The sequence below is a fragment of the Elgaria multicarinata genome, chromosome 14 (genome assembly GCF_023053635.1).
Source record: "Elgaria multicarinata webbii isolate HBS135686 ecotype San Diego chromosome 14, rElgMul1.1.pri, whole genome shotgun sequence".
NCBI classification, from domain to species: domain Eukaryota; kingdom Metazoa; phylum Chordata; class Lepidosauria; order Squamata; family Anguidae; genus Elgaria; species Elgaria multicarinata.
The window spans coordinates 17,212,489-17,233,712 of record NC_086184.1 but is presented as its reverse complement, the minus strand read 5'-3'; the positions used below and the strand labels follow the sequence as shown (position 1 = coordinate 17,233,712).

At 47.0% G+C, this 21,224-nt stretch overlaps 1 protein-coding gene across 1 annotated transcript in view; it reads right to left on the bottom strand.

Annotated features, from left to right (window-relative positions):
• The window catches only part of CARMIL2 (capping protein regulator and myosin 1 linker 2), an 81,240-nt gene that overhangs the window by 22,903 nt on the left and 37,113 nt on the right, over positions 1-21,224 (bottom strand). The window contains exons 17-32 of the mRNA XM_063141434.1: positions 21,023-21,127; positions 19,102-19,171; positions 17,993-18,074; positions 16,980-17,076; positions 16,045-16,102; positions 15,561-15,736; positions 13,524-13,592; positions 12,438-12,531; positions 12,090-12,185; positions 11,159-11,287; positions 9,528-9,641; positions 7,516-7,661; positions 5,800-5,887; positions 4,923-5,051; positions 3,951-4,077; positions 412-680 (exon numbers count right to left, since the gene is read on the bottom strand). Of these exons, the coding sequence (XP_062997504.1) occupies positions 412-680; positions 3,951-4,077; positions 4,923-5,051; positions 5,800-5,887; positions 7,516-7,661; positions 9,528-9,641; positions 11,159-11,287; positions 12,090-12,185; positions 12,438-12,531; positions 13,524-13,592; positions 15,561-15,736; positions 16,045-16,102; positions 16,980-17,076; positions 17,993-18,074; positions 19,102-19,171; positions 21,023-21,127 (1,849 nt within the window). The remainder of the gene's footprint in view (positions 1-411; positions 681-3,950; positions 4,078-4,922; positions 5,052-5,799; positions 5,888-7,515; positions 7,662-9,527; positions 9,642-11,158; positions 11,288-12,089; positions 12,186-12,437; positions 12,532-13,523; positions 13,593-15,560; positions 15,737-16,044; positions 16,103-16,979; positions 17,077-17,992; positions 18,075-19,101; positions 19,172-21,022; positions 21,128-21,224) is intronic.

Sequence of the window (21,224 nt, the reverse complement as noted above, 5' to 3'; positions counted from 1 at the left end):
GTCCGTCCCCCCCACAACAGACCGCAGTTTTTCCAGGCTGGGTACCACTAGGGTTTCCCCTTCCCCCTGCAACACTCAGGAAATAAACACAAGCAGCAGAGATGGGCTTCCAGCCCCTGCCCCCACCCTCTCCCTCACCCCCACCCGATGCTGTATCTACTCATATATAAACAACCTTGTCCTCTACGCAGCAGTGCCCAGTGCCCAGCTGACAAGCGCATAATCAGGCAGCTGCTGCTCTGTTCATTTCATCTTCCAGGGCTGCCATAAACACCCGGTAAGACATTCGCCCACCACTCTCTCTCTCTCACACACACACACACACACAAAATCCAAGCCTTGTGCGTCTGCAAAAGATGACAACAACAACATCAACATCACATATGCACACAAAGAAGGGGGAGCGCTTACATTGGGCTTGCTGGGGGCTTGCCTGTTCCTGCGGTTGGGCCTGGGCCTGTCTCGAGTGTAATGCTCCAATTTCTCTCCTGCGATCGGCAGGTCCATAAGGGATTGTGCGGATGCAGGCTCTGTGCAAGGAAGCAGCCTGCTCCCAGCCTCAGCATCCTTTGTGGAGGCAGGGCGTGACTTCGCAGAGGCACGGCTGAGTGACAGCGCAGCCTGGGGAGTCCCAATCTTGTTATCTTCTGCTGCTACCTTAAAATCGAGTTCCGATAGACCTGAAAGGGAGAAGTGGGAGGAGGGGGCAGTGGGGGAAGGGGAGGAGGGTGGAGAGAGAGAGGGAGAGAGAGAGAGAGACTTGGAGTTGCCAGGCGGGCAGCAGGCTGCCTCTATGCAGCACAGCAAACTCTCCTGTCACAGAGGCAGATCTGTTACATAGCAGGGGGCTGAACTGACAAGGCAGCGGCTGCTTCTGCTCCAGGGCTGGGGCCTCTGTGTGCCAAGTGATGGGGCTGGTTGGGCCTATCTCGCACAGCAAAAACTCTGACTCTACACCCCCCCGCCCCAGGTGAGGAGCTGCCAGGGGTGTTATTCCCTGGCTAGCTCATGCTTTGAAGGACGGGAGCTGGAGCTGCTCCAGATTTATTTTCATTTCCCATCTGGAAATCCAGAAAGGGAATCAAAAGAAAAACCCAGGGGTGGGTGGTTCTGTACAGAGCCTGGTCATGTGGATGTCTGCCTACTCCCTTCCTTTCTTCATGAAGCCAGGGTCCCTCAGGATCAGAGGTTGCCAAAGCCTCCCTTTGCACATGAGCTCAGCGAACATGCGCCGTGGCTCCCAGAAGCCAGCTGCCCACTCACACGTGAGAAGCGGGCAATTCTTGTAATCCCAGCTCCTCTCTGCCCCACATTCCACCCTACACTTACCCGTTGTCGCCGCGTCAATCAATCACACGGGCATGGAACCCCCAAATTTCTCCTGCCCTTCTTGCTGCCACCTCTGCTCCAGTCGTCAGGTTGCCTTTGCCTAGATATAGCCTTCCCCTCATAGGATCGTAGCAAGCTGCCTGGCTCAGGCTACCTGTCTCACTAGCCCAGTGTTGTCCACTGTGAACAGCAGTGTCTCTCCAGGGTTTCAGACGGGTCTTTCACAGAGGCCTTTTCGACAGGGGATGCCAGGGATTGAACCTGGGACCTTCTGAAGACAAGGCGTGCGTTCTATCCCTGAGCTGTGGTCCGTTATTCCCTATTCCTTCCTAGAGTAGCTGAAGGAGGAGAAGGAAGGTACAGGCATGGCCTACACAATCTATGGAGGAGGTTCTTCAAGGCACAGTTGGTCATGGAAAATGTACAAAGCGATGGTGGATTTGGGTCATGTATTCCTGACAAGTCCAAAGGCATCTTTTGGGTACCACTGCTGAATATAGACCAATGATTTTAGGTTGGGTGGTCCATACCACAACGAGCGGAGGGGGGTGGTTCTGATTTTGGTGGAGCCGTGAATCCATTCAAAGTGCTGGTATTAACATTTAAAGTCCTAAACGGCTTGGGGCCAGGCTATCTGAAGGAATGCCTCCTCCCATATGTACCTGCCCGGACCCTAAGGTCATCCTCAGTGGTCCTTCTCCGTGAGCCCCTGCCAAAGGAAGTGAAGCAGGTGGCTACCAGGAGGAGGGCCTTCTCTGCAGTGGCACCCCGGCTGTGGAATGAGCTCCCTAAGGAGGTTCACTTGGCACCTACATTATATGCTTTTAGACGCCAGGTGAAGACCTTTTTATTCTCTCAGCATTTTAAGAGTCTATAAATAAATTTTAACTTTGTTAAAATGTATAAATAAATTTGTAATTTTGCATTGCTGCTATTTTTATCGGGTTGAGCTTTTATATTGTATTTTATAGTATCGTTTTATACTGTTGTTCTATACTTTGAATGTTTTTAATTTTTGTGAACCGCCCAGAGAGCTCCAGCTATTGGGCGGTATAGCAATGTAATAAATAAATAAATTAATTCTGGGTTTCAGTCAGAAGCAGCCAGAATGCTAAAGGAGCTGTCCATGGCGCTTAGCCCCAGCCCTAAAATAGGTTCAGCACTTTGGACAGCTCCTTTAGAGTTCTGACTGAAACCCAGAATGGATTCATAGCCCAATCGAAATCAGAGCAACCAGGTTCCACTGGCCGTGCTTGATGCTACAACTAGAACTTAGAGAACTGCGTGAGGAAAACAGCCTTCCTTGGAGGCAATCTGTGAACTGATCTTCAGGTAAGAGTATATAGGAATTAAAGCACATCGGCCAAAATCCAATGAAAATCATGCTTCTGCCCCATTGGAATCAATTTATATCTTATGAATTTCGATAGGACTTTAGTGTGACTAATGCTGTCTGGATCCGGGTCATTACGTGTTTCTGCTATTTCATACGTTACACAGGGGTTTCTACCAAGTGCATACTCAACATGGGACCAAATCCACCCCAACACTCTGGAAAGTATCCCTGTCTGCTATTGTGTGTACTTTCTAACACGTGCTTATCACATTCTATACTTTTACAAAATTCTTCAGCGTTCATCTGAAATGCTCCCCAGCTTTGTGGCTTTGCGAACTGGAGTCCACTGATAACGCTCACTACTGCATAGAGTAAGCCTTACTATTTATGCCAGGTATTGGCCGAATGCTTGTGGAGCAGCTGGGATTCCGTTGTGCAGCCATCTTGCACTGTGGAGAAAAGAAATGATGTAAGTGCAGGCTGGAGGCAGCCCTCTGGAATAAACCAAAATTGAGAGGGTGGCATGGCAGCAGGACTGGATCATTTGAAAGAGGAAGAGGCCTGGCTACTAGGATGGGGCTACTAGGCTTCCATTTGCACTGGTTTTCAACCTTCTCAGACCTGGGAGATGCCTTTAACCCATTTTTTATTTTTATTTTTTATTATTATTAAATACACTGAACTAAAAACAAAACAAAAATAAAACATGAAACTATACACATCAATACTTATTCTATAACCCTCCCGATTCCCTCACCAAACTTGGTCAATTACATCAGATCACAACACTAAATATGCAAAATAGAAGTATCTCATTAATTGTGATGAGTCCGACAAAGTATTGCAAGAAGGTTGTTGATTATCTGTTTTTTTATGCGTGCCACAGATTTCTATAGGCTTCTGCCAAAGTTCTCCTGTTTGATTCCTTTTTCATGTAGCCTATATATTTTTGCCAGTCCGTCCTGAAAGCATCTCTTTCCTTTATCCCTCTATGTGTTCTTAACTTCTGTGTCAACTTTTCGTTTATTGCTATGTCCCAGATTTTCTTTCTCCACAGTGATACTGTCAGCATCCGAGCTGTCTTCCAATTGCCTGCTATTAATTGTCTCATATGCATTTGGGGACCCACTTCTTAATTCTTCTTGTATTATATTTGTACAATGGCAGTGCTGCTGAAGTGACTCACCTTACAGCTGGTCGTGACTCATTAGTGGGTCCCAGCACACCAACTGAAGAACCCATTACAAGTGTATCTCCCATTTTATACTATTTTTATTCTCATAACCTCCAAAGACTCCTGCAAACTTTAGTTTGGTGAAGCACTCGAAATCCTCTGCTGGGATATGGTCCCTACTTCCCCTCAAGTTCCCAGGATTTTCTGGAGTGAAGGGATGGCTATTAAGGGTGCAATCCTACACATGTTTAAACAGAGAAAAGGCGCACAACTCCCAGCATTCCCCAGCCAGCCCAACATGGATAGCACTGCACTTGAAATCACTTTAAGTCTGTGGTGCAGATATGCCCTTAGCAGTCTCCAAAAGCAAAGATGGAAATTTATTTGGAGTTGATCCATTTGCAGCTTCGTCAGAAGCTGGCAAGTAAATCTCTGACATCCAAGGAGGAAAGCATTCAACAGCAAGGTCTAGTGACGAAAATTTGGCCATTGAACTAGGTTGGTAAGCATAATTTTGTAGAATGTCAATGACAGATCAGGAGCAATTTCCACCTGTGCTCTTTCAAAAGCCCTGTCAGCTGAAGGTATTGTCACGGCAAAGATGTCAACAATGCTCAGCATTGAAAAGCAGCACTCCACATTTCAAAGGCACCTCAAGATAAAGGTATATATCCAGTTGTTTCACCTAACACAGCTCTTGTCAGCTTGGGCCTTCCAGATGTTGCGACCCGTTGGATGCACAAGACATTTGTCTGGGTTCATGGGTTTGCAGAGGATTCCAAATACCAGTGCTGGGGAGAGAGATTTCCCAAAGGGATTGTGGGAAACAGGATCTGGACAAGATAGGCCTCTCATATGGACAAGCAGGGCTCTCATATTGTCAAACAGGCATCTACCTTGTGCTGCTCTTGCCATTGGCATGAAGGAAGGAGAACAAGGAAGGGAAACACAGAAGAAGCATGGAGGCTTAGTCCCCAAATCCAGTTCAGCGCAATTAAATGCCCAGGACAACCCCCGCGTGAACTTGTTGCAAGGTTCATGAAAGCATATTCATTCATGCACTGAGGGTTGAAAAGCACGTACCTCTTCGTTTTGGAAGTCCTCTTCAGTGACGTCCCTCACACTTCCACGCCTCAGTTGCAAAGTGTCCCAGTCTTCAGTTGCAAAGTGTCCCACCTGAAATTCCTTGGCTCGTTTTGGGAGGTTCTTAGCCTGAAATGGTTTAAGAATCATCAAGAGATTAGTGTGACAATGCACACTGGGGCAGGTGGCATGGATAATGGTGGAATCTTTACAAGTAATGGCTATTTTTAACCACCACCTGCATTCCGTTAAGGATCTGGTTATCCAGCAGACCAAGGGCACAATCCCATGCGTGCTTTAGACAGAAAAAACACACACTATAACTCTCAGCATTCCACAGCCAGTTGTAGATCTTTCCCCCTGCCTAAACATGCCTAGGATTGCTCCTTAAGTCTTGGCTACAGATCCATCCTAGCAGTCTGAATTTTCCTTTTGAAGAGCCCAACACAGGCTGAAGTGGGTAGGCACTTTTCCGTGGTCAAAGCAACACATATAGAATCTGCCTCAAGTCAGCCTTGAGAACTCTGTGGGTTTTTTTAAAAACACACACACACACAACTTTTCTGTTAATGACATTGCGCCTCTGATAACTTGGTTTCTGCGATTGAAGTTGGTTCTTTTGTTCTTGTTTCAAACTCATGTATAGTAAGCTGTCTTGGCCACATATGGTGGAAAAGTGGAATCCTGATTTTTTAAATGAATGTAAATAGATGTATACTGAGTTCACAGTTCAGTTTTGGGCTTCCTGGGTCAATGGGGGATTGAGTTAGTATGAATTTTGGGAGTGCAAAGCAAGGAAAGGAATTGTAACAGATAGAATTCCTACGTGGGCCATTCTTGCTTTTGCACATTGAACGGTACGCTGTCTGGCACTCACCAGCTTGCCTTGAACTGTGGTCAGCTCCTCCAAGGTCTTATCAATAATACCATGAGCCATGGCCTCAGTGACTGTCAGCTGGATCTCCCTGTCAAAGAAGAGGGACAGAGGAGACCTTTTAGCACAGGACAGTGCAAGGGAACAATCCTTTCATGGTTCCACTATGAAGATTTTGGAAATAATAAGTCACCTAGGAGGTGTAAAGGAAGCACGCACCAGCAAAAGCCGGCCCTTGGACTGGATTTAGCACAGATCCCCAGAACAAACGCTCACAGCTCACAATTTGGAGGTTTAAGACCATTTATTTGGAAACGGGTAGGTTACATGGGATTAGCATACTAAAACTATTAAAACATGCATATATATAAGAACCCAGAAAAAGCAAGCCAGCGAACTAAAACTACAGTTCATACATCACCCAACCTTGGAGTCAGCCAGCCGCGCTGAACTCCCCCCACAAAGTATGCTTTATAGTTTCTTTTCTCCAACTCCTTCCCCCCTCCCCTTGGCTTTTCATCCGTAGATCTTTCACACCTCCGCCTGAGATGTTAATTTCTCTCAAGGCCGGGCGGACATGCCTCAGGCGGTTCCTGGCATCACCAGTCTCCCCCATGCAGCTGGGCCGCTTATCTCCCTTTTCCGATGAACCATAATAATAAAATTAACACGTTAAAAGACAGGCCAGCCCCAGTTCCATTCACCCGTCCCTTACAGGAGGTACGAAAAATGAATTGCTAAGGCTCCTTGACCACCAGGTGCTTGGCAAGTGGCTAGAAAGGAGTGGAGATTCCATGGCCACTACTCTCCCAAAAGAATCCTGATAATTAAATATATATATATATATTAGGTAGTAGAAAATCTACAGAAATATAGAAAGTGGCCTACAGTACATGCCACGAAAATGTGAACGCTAATTAAAAGTTTGATAAAATATTAGCAATATTAATTTTTTAAAAATGAAAACACACACAAATTTATCTTTTGGTAATCCTGGGAATTTTGGTTTGGTGTGGTATTGAGAATTCTCTGTTAAGAGATCCCTAACAGAACTACAACTCCCAGAATTCCCTGAGAAGAAGGAAAGCCTGTTACACTCGTTTAAGCCTGTGTGCTGATATGCCCTAGGAGCATAGACAGCTGTCATAAAGATGTATCTGCAGAGCAGAGAAGGCATAAGACACTGGCTTTTTCTGCCTCTTCAATGGAGATGGTTTGTCTGACCCATATAACAGACAAGGGATATATGAGATTCTGACAAAATATGGGGTTAAACTGCCGAGGGAGAACGGTACTCAATGGTGCTCATACAAAACCAGACAAGACAGCTGAAGGAAGCCTCTCCTTTAGATGTTGCCAAGCAAGCTGAAATCTCAAGGGAAAACATAGCCTGCAGGAAAGACCTTTTTCTTTTGTTCCAATGTTCAGTGTCGAGGAGTGAGCGGCCAGGCCGTAGCTGCCGCTGCCAGCCCAAACAAGCATTTTGGTGTGGCTTGAAGACACAGAGACCTTGTTCAGGGAACATGCTAAGCCATAGTGGTTAAGCACTTTGAGCTAAACATTACGGCTTAGCGTGTTGTGTGAACCATCCCTAACCATGGTGGCTTCATAACTGTGGTGTAAACACACTCACTAACTGTTTGCTGCAAAAGGGTTAGTGGCCTAGCCATGGCTTAGCGTGTTGTCTGAACAGGCCCAGAGGTTATGCCTGCCACTTACATGAGCTTGTCGTACACCTCCGTCAGCAACTGGTCCAGGACAGCTTTCTCTGGCATGCTGAAGATCAGGTTGTCCCAAAAGCCAGGTTTCTGCAAGATTTTGGGGCACAACCCCTGCATGGCATCCAGTTTGGCTTGCACGACGGCCTACGAAGAAAAGCACAAGCAGTGTCAACTCCAAGGTTTTTGGGGGGACCTTGGGCAAGACGCCCTCGGGGGGGAGGGCTGCTCTTCGAATAACCCAGCCTCCTCCTCCTCCTCACTGTTGTTGCTGCTCATTATGCACCCACCCTGTCCCTCTGGGACCCAAATCACACCACTGTCCAGAAGGACCAGGGAAAGCGAGAGAAGGTTGATGCTCCTTCTCCTTCTTCCTGTCCCTCCTCCTCACTCTTGGAGAGGGCAGGAGAAGAGGCAGAGACAACAAGGAGCAGAGTCGAGGGACTCTGGAGGTTGGCAGTGGAGCCCCTGCTGAAGTGTGATGCCAACGGCTGATGCCAGCCCTGAATGCAACCAACAGCCACGTGGGGCAGGAGACGGATTCAGACATGCTGCTTGTTTTGAAACATTGTAATTATAACGTTCTAATAGGTAACGTATACTGGGGAGCCTCCAACCCTTGGGCTGGGTGGGTCAACCATTGCTAAGGCTCCATTAATAAACCATGAAAGTTAAGCATGCGCATACATTTGCATTATTTATTCTGCTTCTGATGGCCCTAAGGAGGGACAAGCGAGTGGTCAGAGCACCAAAGCCTCGCATCCCTGCCACCGGCTCAGATGAACTCTCAGAAGCAGAAGGCTCCAGACATCACCTACGCCAGCTGTCCCCAACCTGCTGCCCTCCAGAAGTGTTGGACTACAACTCCCATCATCCCCAACCAACATGGCTGACCTGCACATTTTCAGGCTTATTTCTTCCAACCTATAAACTTTTAAACACATCTTTTAAAAAACAAGCGAGAGAGCAAACCTGTAGCTCCTAGACAGTGTCAGGGGGGTTGGGTGGGCCCATAGGATTCCTGGACCCACAGTCAGAGTCAGTGCTCCAACCTCGGACCCAGGAGTCCGAGCTTCCCTCCCCCTCCCCCTTGCAGCCACAGTGGAGAGAACCAGGCTTGCTGCTTCTGCAAATTTGCAGAAGTGACTTTGAAGGGAAGGCAAAGGTGGCGTTCCCATGGGTGGGGAGGGGAAGGAACAGGGGGCGCTCACAAGGATGATCAGAGGTCTAGAAACAAAGCCCTATGAAGAGAGACTGAAAGAACTGGGCATGTTTAGCCTGGAGAAGAGAAGATTGAGGGGAGACATGATAGCACTCTTCAAATACTTAAAAGGTTGTCACACAGAGGAGGGCCAGGATCTCTTCTCGATCCTCCCAGAGTGCAGGACATGGAATAATGGGCTCAAGTTAAAGGAAGCCAGATTCCGGCTGGACATCAGGAAAAACTTCCTATCTGTTAGAGCAGTGCGACGGTGGAATCAGTTACCTAGGGAGGTTGTGGGCTCTCCCACACTAGAGGCCTTCAAGAGGCAGCTGGACAACCATCTGTCAGGGATGCTTTAGGGTGGATTCCTGTATTGAGCAGGGGGGTGGACTCGATGGCCTTGTAGGCCCCTTCCAACTCTGCTATTCTATGATTCTATGATTCTATGAATCATCCAGCCTCTCCGGATGACTCAATTAGAGGGGCAAAAAAGCCCGTCTAGCTGAAATGCAGAACATGAGGAGCATGGAGGCAAAGGTCGTCTCTACCGCCCCTCCTGCTCTTCATTGGATGGCGGTAAGCCTCTGAGCTTGGAGTCTTATGGCCACCCTCATATGATTATGCCCTAAAGCACAGCTCCAGAGGATGCCGTGCTTTCCTGGCACAAGATTGTAGCCTTGGAACATGGGAAGAAGCCTTCTACCGAAGCTGCCCTCAGTCTATCAAGCCCAGTGTCGTGCGTTCTGACTGGCGGTGAGAGAATTCCTTCCCGTCGACTGCTGCCTGGAGACTACAGAGCCTTGCCCTACCTGGATCTCCCTGCTGCAGGTCTGACAGACTTCCTCAACAAGGCTTCCCAGTTTGTGCTGAAGCTTACTGTGCTGGTGGGGAGAGGTTCCTGCCTCATACAACATGGGCAAAATCTGCTGGAGAAACAAAGAGTGCAGTTTAAGGGCATTTCACAAGAGAGGCTTAAGAACAAAAGAAGAGCCCTGCTGGATCAGACCGAGGCTCCATCTAGTCCGGCCAGGCAGCTGTCAACCAGGGACCCACAAGCAGGACACGAGTGCAACAGCATCCTCCTACCCATGTTCCCCAAGAACTAGTGTATACAGGCTTGCTGCCTCTCATACTGGGGGTTGCACTTAGCCATCAGGACTACTAGCCAATGATAGCCTTCTCCTCCAGGAATTTATCCAACCCCCCTTTTAAAGCCATCCAAATGGGTGGCCATCACTACATCTTGTGGTAGTGAGTTCCACAGTTTGACTCTGTGCTGTGTGAAGAAGTTCTTTTATCTCTCCCAAATCTCCCACCAATCAGCTTCATGGGATGACCCTGAGTCCTAATATTATGGGAGAGGGAGAAAAATGTCACCCTATCCACATTCTCCACACCATGCCTAATTTTGTACACCTCTATCATGCCTCTCCTCATAACCTTCCCTCATAGGGGAGATGCTCCAGCCCCTTGATCATTTTAGTTGCCTGGTTGTGTTTCAATCCATCTATAATTCAAGTGTAAACCTACCACTGGCTTAGGCTGCACATCTGATTTCTCTTCCTATTCCACACCAGTAACATTCACACAGGGCACACAACACAGGGGATCAAAAGCAATTTCTAGAAGACAATCCAACTGCAGAAAAGATGGCAGTTCAGAGTGGCAGGTGGCCCACCCCAAATTAAACCCTGAATAGTGGTGGGGAAAACATAAGCACTTTTATGGCCTCAAGCCCCTTTCCTCCATTAAAAGAAAACTTAGTTCTCGTGGCCACGAGCGAGTTCTGTCCGGACCTCTTTCAGCCCAAGGCTCAAATTCCATTTTGGAGAAGCCCTTGGAGGCTGCATTCCAGTGGTGGGCAGGACTGGTCCACAGGTAAAAGCAGCAGGGCCTAAAGTATCAAAAATCCCCAGCATATTTTAGATTACATTTCTTAAAAGCTAGGAAATGGCCATCTGGATTGGGTCCTCAGTTGGGCAGGATTTGGCCCCTGGATCTGAGCTTCTGCTCCCCTGAGATAAATTATGGGGAGGTACAAACACATATAAACCCAGAGTCAGGATGTGGGTTTCCCCCTCCCTTGAAGGGTACCGCTGGATTCTCACTGCCTTCATTCTTCAAACAACACGCACACCTGTCTCCACACAGCGAATGCAGGTTTCCTCACTGGTTTGGCCCCTCCCCCACGCTTCTGGTGATCTCTCCAATTTTATCGCTTTGTTTAAAGCAGTGGTCAGATTCAGCCAAAATGTAGGTTGCAAGGTAGGAGGTTGGAAGCCAGGACATCCAAGACAGCATTCTCAAGGGAGCTAAGCACAGCCCATTCTCAGACACACCCAGGTTAACAATGAAGTTGCTTGCTGTCATGACCAAATTCCAACACCAGAAGTGGGTGGGCGGGCTTGCAAAGAACTTACACACGTGGAGGAGAACTCACGTCAATGGAAAGGTTTGCATCCTTGATGGCTTCCTCTGCCCACAGGATTTCTGCCTTCACTTCCACATCTTGGACAGGGTTCAGCATCTCAATGTACGTCTGCACGGACTGGCACGCGTCCTTCACGGCCTAGAAGAGAGGTCAAGCTGGAGCGTCACCCCTGGGCCATCAGAATGGCTCTGCAGCATTGGTAGGCAACTAGGCTGAGGGTCTCGTTGCCCACCCTAGAGCTGGTTCTCTTTCTTAGCCTCAGTCCCCCCCTCCCCATCAGCAATAGGGGAGAAAACTAAACTTACCATGTAGGGTCATTATAAGGATCACAAGAAGATAATGCATGTCAAGCACTTTGGAAAATCCTAATGTGCTAATGTGGCATAGTGGCTAAAGCGTTGGACTGGGAGCCAGGAGATCCGGATTCTAGACCACAGTCGGCCATAGAAACCCACTGAGTGTCTTTGGTCCAGTCACGGATTCTCAGCCTAACCTACCTCACAGAGTTGTTGTTGTGAGGATAAAATGAAAAGGAGGAGGATTATTATACCTTGGGTTCCTTGGAGGAAAAAAGGCAGGATATAAATGAAAGAAGAAGAAGAAGAAGAAGGAGGAGGAGGAGGAGGAGGAATAAAGGATTCTCATCACTGCTGTGGGCTGGTATTCTTGCTCCATTTACAGCAGGGATTGGGAACGTGTGGCCCTCCAGATGTGGAACTACATTTCCCATCAACTGTCAACATTGGCTATGCTGGCTAGGGCTGATGGGAGTTGCAGTCCACCCACACCCAGTGGACCACACATTCTCATCCCTGATTTAGAGGATGTTCCCCCCCCCCACACACCCACCCTTTGCTTTCCCTGATCCTTCCCTTTGGAAGAGACAGAGAGGCAAGAGGTGAAAGGCAAGGGAGGTGGGCATGTGTCCAAGCATCCTCACCTGTTCAGAAGAGCTGGCTGTAGTGTCCGGTGTCTGGATGCATCTCTCCTTAGGCAGAGTCCCTTGAATCAGATTCCTCATAAGGTAAGACTGTATCTGTAAGCATACAAAAGAGGCATGGACTCACACAGCCCCCACGACTCCCCCCACCTGCCAAAACAACTGGCTGCATTTACTTAGCCCCAATGTAACAGATACTCAGCGTTTTGGCCCATGTGCACAGTGCTCACATGCATTCTGTACACACCCTGTATGAATGTGTGAATGCACCCTGGTGTTCGAACTGGGGCCCAGGGCTAAGCAAGACTGCTTCCCTATTTAAATTCTCTCCTTCCCCGTTTTTTGTACCTTGTGCACGACTTCCTCCATTTTCTCTGGATGGCTTCGGCAAGCCCGGGCTACGTCGTTCATGGGCAAAGGCATCATCTTGAGGGTGAAATTCCTGGGAAATAGGCATTGCTTGTGTTAGATGGCCCTGGGCTGCAGTGACTTCCTGAGATGAATCCACATGAAAACGTATGTGTTCTTGTCCCATACAACTTGATAAGTTGTAATGTTCATCTCCTTTGACTGTTCAGGAATGGCTACTCTAAGGTCACTGACAAGAGTGTCCTGGGAGGCTGAAATGTTCTGGGGTTCCATTGAACATTGCCCTTTCTGATGATTTGTCCACATCATTCTTTTGTGTAGAGACTATCCCTGTCCTATGTAGGATGCAAAAGGGCACTGCTGGCAGGTGGCAGCATGCAGCACGCATTGGAAGATGAGCAGTTGAATGAAGCCTATATCTTGCGGGTGACATTATCAGGTCTTGTAAAAGCCCTAAACGGTTTGGGGCCAGGTTATCTGAAGGAACGCCTCCTCCCATATGTACCTGCCCGGACCTTAAGATCATCTTCAGGGGTCCTTCTCCGTGAGCCCCTGCCAAAGGAAGTGAGGCAGGTGGCTACTAGGAGCAGGGCCTTCTCCGCTGTGGCACCCCGGTTGTGGAATGAGCTCCCCAGAGAAGTCCGCCTGGCGCCTACACTGTACTCCTTTCGTCGCCAGCTGAAGACCTTTTTATTCACTCAGTATTTTAACACTTAATTTTAACTTAAATTTAAATTTTACTGTTTTAACTCTGTATTTTAACCTTATATCAACTTTGCTGTGTGGTTTTATCCTGGTTGTGCTTTTTATACTGTATTTCGTAATTGTGTTTTAACCTGTTGGGTGTTTTATTGTGGTTTTAATTTTTGTGAACCGCCCAGAGAGCTTCGGCTATTGGGCGGTATAAATAAATAAATAAATAGTGTTGCCTGAGCAGATATGGGGATAACATTGGTGCATGGGACAAGTGATTCCAAGTTCCAGCAGAGGACATGGTTTATACAATTTGCAGGGTGATAATCCATGGCCCCCCGTTCAGTTTTGAGCCATTTCTGAGGTACCCACCTTTCCAAAGCACGAGTAATGTCAAGGAATCCACTCAACGTCGTGTTGTTCCTATCCCAAATTAGCGTCCTAAGAGTAGATGAAGAGGGAAAACACCTCAATCAAAAGTGTCAGGTTCTGATATACAGGCGATAACCAATTATGTGAATAATCTATGCTCTTTGCTTTTTTATTTAAGGTCTATGTACCTTTAAATTACAAAGAAGTTTTAGAAATCGATTTAAAACACACACACAACAAAGCTTAAAAAACACACACCACAAAACCTTTTATGTCAAGGTAACCAAAGTTATGCACTAAGAGAAGCTGAATCCCATGAGCCGAACTAGGTGACATCTCGGCAAATATATGGTCCGAACCCCATATCGGCTGAGGTAATGCAGGGATAGGGAAATTTATAAGGGAGGTTTAGAGCTTTATCACACCAGAGTTATACTGTGTAACCACTGCGGATTGCGTGCAAAGGACTCCGAAGTTTTCCAGCTTATAATCTGATTTTATTGTGAAGTACTCTGAAGTTTTCCAGTTTATAATCTGCTTTGACTGTGAAGTACTCCCATGCATCCTGCTTTAATTGTGCTATAAAGGGAAAAGACCCACCCTATTTTGCTACAAGTTTTCAAGCTAATCATTTGTGGTTTTCCAAGCAGCCACTGGGGCGCAGGAGCAGGATTTGATATGTTTAAAGAAAAATTAAATAAATGCTTTCATCTGTGTAAGCTTTAAAGATAAAGACATCAAAATTGGCACAGTAATAGATATTAAGGAGAGCTTTAAGCATACCAAATTTGAATCAGATTGGGTTATCCGTTGATTTTTAATGATTTTTTTACATTTCCCCCCTTAAACCCTTTGCAAAGGACCTTAGGAGCACTGCTGCCTGGGGTGTGATTTAGCAACAACAACAACAACACCAGCTTAGCGCTGTAGGGGATAATTCGAGGGAAACAGGTACTTGGGATGAAGGTATTAGCAAGCACACCCTCCTTCTCACTGATTCTACCCTGCAAATACACCACCACCACCCGCCATCCCTCCGATCAATGCTATGGAGGAAAGAGATAGTAGGAAACCCCACATTTCCCTCAGAACGTCTAATTTTTCTCTGTGACATATGAAGTATTCAAAATGAAAAAAGGCTGCATTCACACCTCACGCTAAGCCATGGTTTAGTACAACGTGTACAAGCAGAAAGGAGCCAGAGCAAGCCTCAGACTTACACACGCCTCCCTTTCCTGTTCTCCTCTCATACAGCTCAGTGGAGTTGTTCACATGCTTTCTCTTCCCCTTTTAGTTAACCATGGCTGCCTGTGTCGTCTGAAATGGCTCATGGTTAACACTAACTATGCTTAGTTTCAACAAGCCAGCTTCAGAAACCATGATTTAAAGTTGACTTGTTTGAAATTAACCACAGTTACTGCTAAGTGCGCTTTGTCATGCTAGGTGAAATGTCAAACTATGGTTAACTAAAAACGAAAGTAAAAGCTTCTGAAATCCTCCCAGCCACATACTAAGATGAGAGGAGGGGGGAGTGTGCAAGCCTAAAGAGCTCCGTGGCTCCTTCCTGCTTGTGTGCATCGTGTTAATCCAGGGTTTAGTACAGGGGTGCAGAACCTCCGGCCTGGGGGCAAAATCCATCCCACCTTGCATCCCAAACCAGCCCTCTGGGGTTCCCCAGGTAGCCACGCCTCCTTCTCCTGAACCCATCCCTCTCCCCCCCCCCTAATTCTTTGGTAGTTTCTCCATGTTTGCGTAGTTTTCCCCCAATTCTAAATGCCTCTCCTAAGGCTTAACTACTGGTAGTGAGAGCTCTGAGGTAAAATGTGCTGGCATCTTTTGTATTTTGCCCCCACCACGATGCCTTTTGCCCCATCCACCACTGGAATGTGGCCCGCGAGAGCTTCTCTAACTGAGTTTGGCCCTTGGGGTTCCCCATCCCTGGTCTACTGGAACCTTCTGCAAGGAAAGTATGTGCTCCACCCCTGAGGTATGGCCTCTACAAGCTGTGCAGGCCTAAAATAAGTTAGGTCTACGCACCTGAGTGTTGTATTCACCGACAAAGCTTTTGCCAGTATCTTGGCGCCCACGTCTCCCATAGCATTGCCGCCGATGTCCAGCGTGACAAGACAGCTGCTGCTGTTTCGCAAGCTGTCTAGGAGAATGCTGGTTCCCAGTTTCAGGCGGGATTCTGCCACCGACAGGGATTCAACAGACTGAAATAAAACCAGGGAAGAACATCGCAGAGATTCCCAAGGGCCTTTCCAGTTTGGTCCTTTGCAGAATCCACATGCCCATGCGGACACACACAGCTGCAGCTGCGACACAGATCATTCCATGGGCACAGAGGCTGTAAACAGGTCCCCGGGTCCCCCATCCCATTCATGGTCAGGCTAAACCCAGTGGAAACTAGGCACAGAGCCGGGTGCATCACTGGACTATGGAAACAAGTATTTTACAGCAACACCAAAGCTGTTTAAATTTGCTGGGCGTTGAAGCTGCCCTTCTCGAACTCCATACTTACACAGTCGTCATCCTGAGTGAGCTGAACAATCCGGTGCAACGTATCATCCAGGGTCTCCCTAAGGGAAAGTAGAAAGGGCGCTACTGTAATTTTCCTACCCTGATTCTGGATTCATATAGTTGGTTTGTTGGCTCCTGTTGGCTCCATCATATTGGTTCACTGGATACACACAGAACACTTCATAAAGAAACTTTAGCTGGTGAAAAATGAGGCTGTTGAATGGTTGATTGGGCAACTGGAACGAAGGACTCACAGTCTTACGCGATCTGCACTGACTGGGTGCTTGTTTCTGGGTGCTGGTTTTGACCTTTAAATCCCTAAACAGCTTTGGCCATTCATAGTGCTTTCTTCTACATGTGCCCTCCATGAATCCTCCATTCAACCTCTGAGGCTTTGCTCCAGGGGTCATTGTAGAATGATAGTTGGTGGGTATCCTGATCACTAGGAGCAGGGCCTTTTCAGTGGTGGTGACAACTTCGTATAATGTCACAAAAAAGGCTCAGCAGTCTCAGTTTATTTGTTTGATAGTGATATTGGTTATGGAGATCTATTGATCTTTGCTACTGCTATGGAATTGTGTTTTCTATGCCTACTGTTATTTTTATTGCTGTGTTTTTTGCATTTTGTTACACATTCAATCTGTATTTATTTTTTTTACATTTTGTAATGCATGTTACTCAATGATGTTTTTATTGTTTAATTGGGGGCCACTTTTGGTTTGTCTTTGGATATGGGAAAGCAGGATAGCTTAATTAATTAAAGAAATATGATTAAAGAAATATAAACTATAATTAAATATAAAATATAATTAAAGAAACATAAACAAACACACAGGCTGGCCATGTCGACATTGTCAACAACACCAACTCAAATATAAATACTGGTACTACAATGTAACCTTTTTTTGAAAGGCCAACTGAGAACTTTGTGCTTACCTGGACCGGATGTTAAAGTTCTTCCCTAGTGCAATATGCTTGAGGGTTCGGCTTCTACTGATGGCCAACACCAGTGTCACCATGTCAGAATCAAAACCTACAGAAAAGAGTAGCTGATGTGGGAGCCACCAGCATATGCCTGGTCTCTTGCTCACGGGGAAGGATAGGGGTGACTCAAGAGTGGTTGTGCTGGACAGACAAAGCCTTCCAGCAAAAGAAGCACTTTGCAAGACATGAGAAGCAATATCATGGCCTATACGGAAAGGAGGTAGGTCTTGCGAATGCTTACTGCAAACAGCACTTAGGTTCTAGTAAATGAGCAAAGGCCTACTTAGCTTGCCTTTTTGGTAGGTATAAGCATGTATCAAACCTTATCAACTGGCTGAGCACTTATTGAGCATTCTACAAGAAAAAAAGCATGAGTTGTTGAATTTTGGGTTGTTGGGAAGTGTGAACATGGCCACACTAGCAAACCATGGTTATTAACCACAAACAACCCAGAAAGAACCCCCTGGTTTGCTGTTGGGCTGTGAACTCATGGTTGTTTAAACCATGGCTTGTTGTTTTATGTGACCCCCAAAGCCATGGGTTTTCTATGGGTTGATTCAGCAGGCTATAGAAGCAGTGGGCAAGAAGCAGTGGTTAAAAAAAAAACACCCAGACACTCTACGTGCCAGTACTACACTGCCACAAAGTCATTTGGGATACAGGGAGGGAGCAGGTGAAGGAGGAGGTAAACAAACAACCCAGGGTCTGAGAACACAAACCATGGTTTATTCAATCACCTGCCAGGCAAACCCTAGTTAAGGCAACTAACTATGGGTTAAATAAACCCTGGTTTATCATAATGTTTGAACCAAGAATATCTATAGATCCTAGTCTGAGGCCAAATTGAATATTAGACCTTGCAATCCAGATATGGCTAGATAGGCCAAAGGGAACTAGAGAGCACATAGCCTCCCTCACTCTCAAGGGCACCTTGAACTGTCACAACAAGGAATTGATAGACTTACCATTGTCAGACAAATTCAAGTCACTGATTGAGCTGGCATCCAAAACCAGATCTTGGATCACCTGGGCACCTGCCGATCTCAGCTTTGTAATGAAAACAGAAGAGGGAAGGCTTTTATTAGACGAACGTAAGAAGAGTTCTGCCGGATCAGACTGAAGTTCCATCGAGTGCAGTACCCTGATTCCCACAGTGGCCAATAAGATGCCTCTAAGAAGCCCCCAAATAGGGCATGGAGGCAACGCCCCCCCCCCCCGTTCTTACTTCCTGCTGCTGCCCCTAAACCTGGATGCTGCACAGAGTCATCATGTCTGGTAGCCATTGACAGCCTTCTCCTCCGTGAATTTGCCGAATTCCTTTTTTAAAGCCAGCAAATTCCATATATTAATTTGGCGCGGTATGAAGAAGTAATTCCTTTTGTCCGTCCTAAATGTTCAGCCAATCAGTTTCATTGAATAACCCCAACTTATAGTATAACGAGAATGTGGGGCAGAGGAATCGGGACTTCTCTCTCCTCACTCTACAGACCACGTGTAATTCTATAAAACCCTATCATATCCCTACACAGCCACCCCTTTTTCTAAGCAAAAAGAACCGAAATGCCGCACCCTTTTCTCGTGAGGAATGTGCTCCAGTCTCCTGATCATTTCGCTTGCCACTTTGGCACCTTTTCCAAATCTACAACATCCTACATTCAAGAAATGAGAAAAGCCATATCCTAGCCTCTGCGGTAGCTACAGCCTGTGCTGGTCTCCAACATTCCAGGAAGCAGACATTTCTGACCTTACAGCATACTTATGTAAACATCCTTTTTGTTTTGTTTTAATGCAACAAGCTTACACTTTTTAGCAAGATATTCTTGGGTTCTATTATGCAGAGATGCCACCTGCACACAGGAATCTCATGTCCCTGGTTTTCTTACTGCCATTAGGTACCATATTTTCAATAGCATCTCTTTTCACAGGACAGCTTGCCCCGTTCTCATCAAAACATCTGAGCAGTTATCTTAGGGCTCAGACGCATCTTCTGCACCTTGATCTGCGAGGTCTTGAAAGCTCTCTGGTAACATATATCAGACACACTTTTTTTTGGGGGGGGGGAATCACTTCTTACCTCACAGCTACTGAGGTCCAGGTGTAGGCCGCTCAATTGGGTGTTATATGCCAAACCCTGAAATAAGGCTCTATAACAAACCAGAAAGGAAAGAAGTGCCGTTTCAGCCCCAGTTGTCAAGTACCACGGGTGAAGACCCGTTCTCCAAGCAGGGAGGGGGAACCTCCCACTCACAGGCTAAATCCAGGCTATAGAAGGTTAGGCTCTCTCTCAAAGTTCCCACCCTCTGGAATCTAGCAGACCGAGGAACCCCTTCTGTTATCTCCAAACAGTGATAGGAGATAACAGCAGTCATTCCTCAGAGTGCTGCTCACCCTCCCAATTGGGCGGGAGAGCAGTTTGCTTCATCCACTGCATGTCCTCCCCAATAGGGCAAGGCATGGGCCAGGCATGTTGTCCTGACTGGGATATGGGATGGAGGAATGCTCTTTCACTCTGTGCCTCAGTTGGGGTGGCTTCAGAGTGCCCAGTATTTCCCCTGCAAGGAAAAGCCTGCATGCACCAAAGCTGGGTCCCCAGCGGAGACACCAGGTCCCTGCCTGAGGTGCCAGGTGGAGAAGGGTTCCTCTACCCCATGCCTTGGCCAGGAAGGCTTCATTACATGCAAACTTCCCTTGGCAAGGGAAAGCTTTTGCACAGCATCTGGATCACACAGGAGTCAGGTGGGTCATCCAGCCCCCAGCCCATACCCGTGTCCTAAAAATTTGAACCCCATGCTGCCTTTCCTCCCTAAAAGTTCATCAATTCACTTCCTTAGACCCTAAAAACATAAGCACTGTCTTGCTAGATCAGACCAAAGGGTGCACCTAGTATTCTGGCCAACCGATACCTCCTGAGAAACCCCCCCCCCCAAAAGGGCATGTCTTCTTACACTGTTGCCCCCCAGCAATGGCAATTCACTGGCACACCACCTTTTTCAAACTTAGGGGGTCCATTTAGCTATTTTGTCCTATAGTAGCTGCCTCCATGAATTTGTCTAAACCCCTTTTAAATCCATCTAATCCAGTGACTATCACGACATCCTGTAACTGAAAATGCCATAACTCTATGCTTCTTTCCTCCTGGCCCACCCAGCTAAGAGCTAGCTGAGGATAATTTTCCATTCATGTGTAGCAATCTTGCTTTCCTTGTCATCACTGCTATTAGCATCTTAATTTGCACATATGAATTTGTTATGCATGAGTTACACCAGGGGGTAGGCACACTTTTTGGGCCGTGGGCATATTTGGCAATTTGAGGAACTATCCTGGGCACCAAGCACAAAATGGCTGCCACAGCCAGTGTGGTGCAGTGGCTAGAGTGTTGGACGGAGTTGGGAGATCCAGGTTCTAGTCTCCACTTGGCCATGGAAACCCACTGGGTGACTTTGGTCCAGTCACAGACAATCAGCCCAGCCTACCTCACAGGGCTGTTGTTGTGAGGATAAAATGGAGAGGAGGAGGATTATGTATGCCACCTTTGGTTCCTTGGAGGAAAAAAAGGTGGGATACAAATTCAAAGATAAGTAACATGCCCAAAAGACTGAGGACAAAGCAAAAGTGAGGTCTGATCCCCAACACACTAAATAACTCCACTGAACCCAGTTTTCAGTACCAACGAAACCTTATTTCTCATCAATTCCACCCACTGCTAAGAAAATGTGTTAACTAAAAAGTGTGGGAGGGGGCAGGGCACTTTGGTGGGCATCAAAGAAAGGTGACCGGGGCACACCGGTGCTCACAGACACCACACTGCCTTCCCCTGATTTATAACCATCCCTGAAGCAAGACTTTGATACAGATTGCTCATGTACAAAAGAGGGTGGGGGAACAGTGATGTTCACAAGACCACACCAGCCCCTGGCAGAGATGGGGACGTGAATCAAGGCCACATACAGCTCTCTTTCTCTTCCCCCATGGGAGTCCACTTCTCCACTCCTCACCTCAGAGCTTCAGTTGGCAGCTTGATTCCAGCCAGTGAAACATGTTGGAGGGCAGAGGCCTTTCTGAAGAATTTGCTGATCGTAAGAGGGACATCTCTGTACTTCCTGAAAAGAGAAGTAGCTCCTAAGCAATGTGGGCAGGGGCATGGACCTGCAAACTCCTGGAACAGGATCAGATGAAATCTCTTAGTTAGAGGATGAG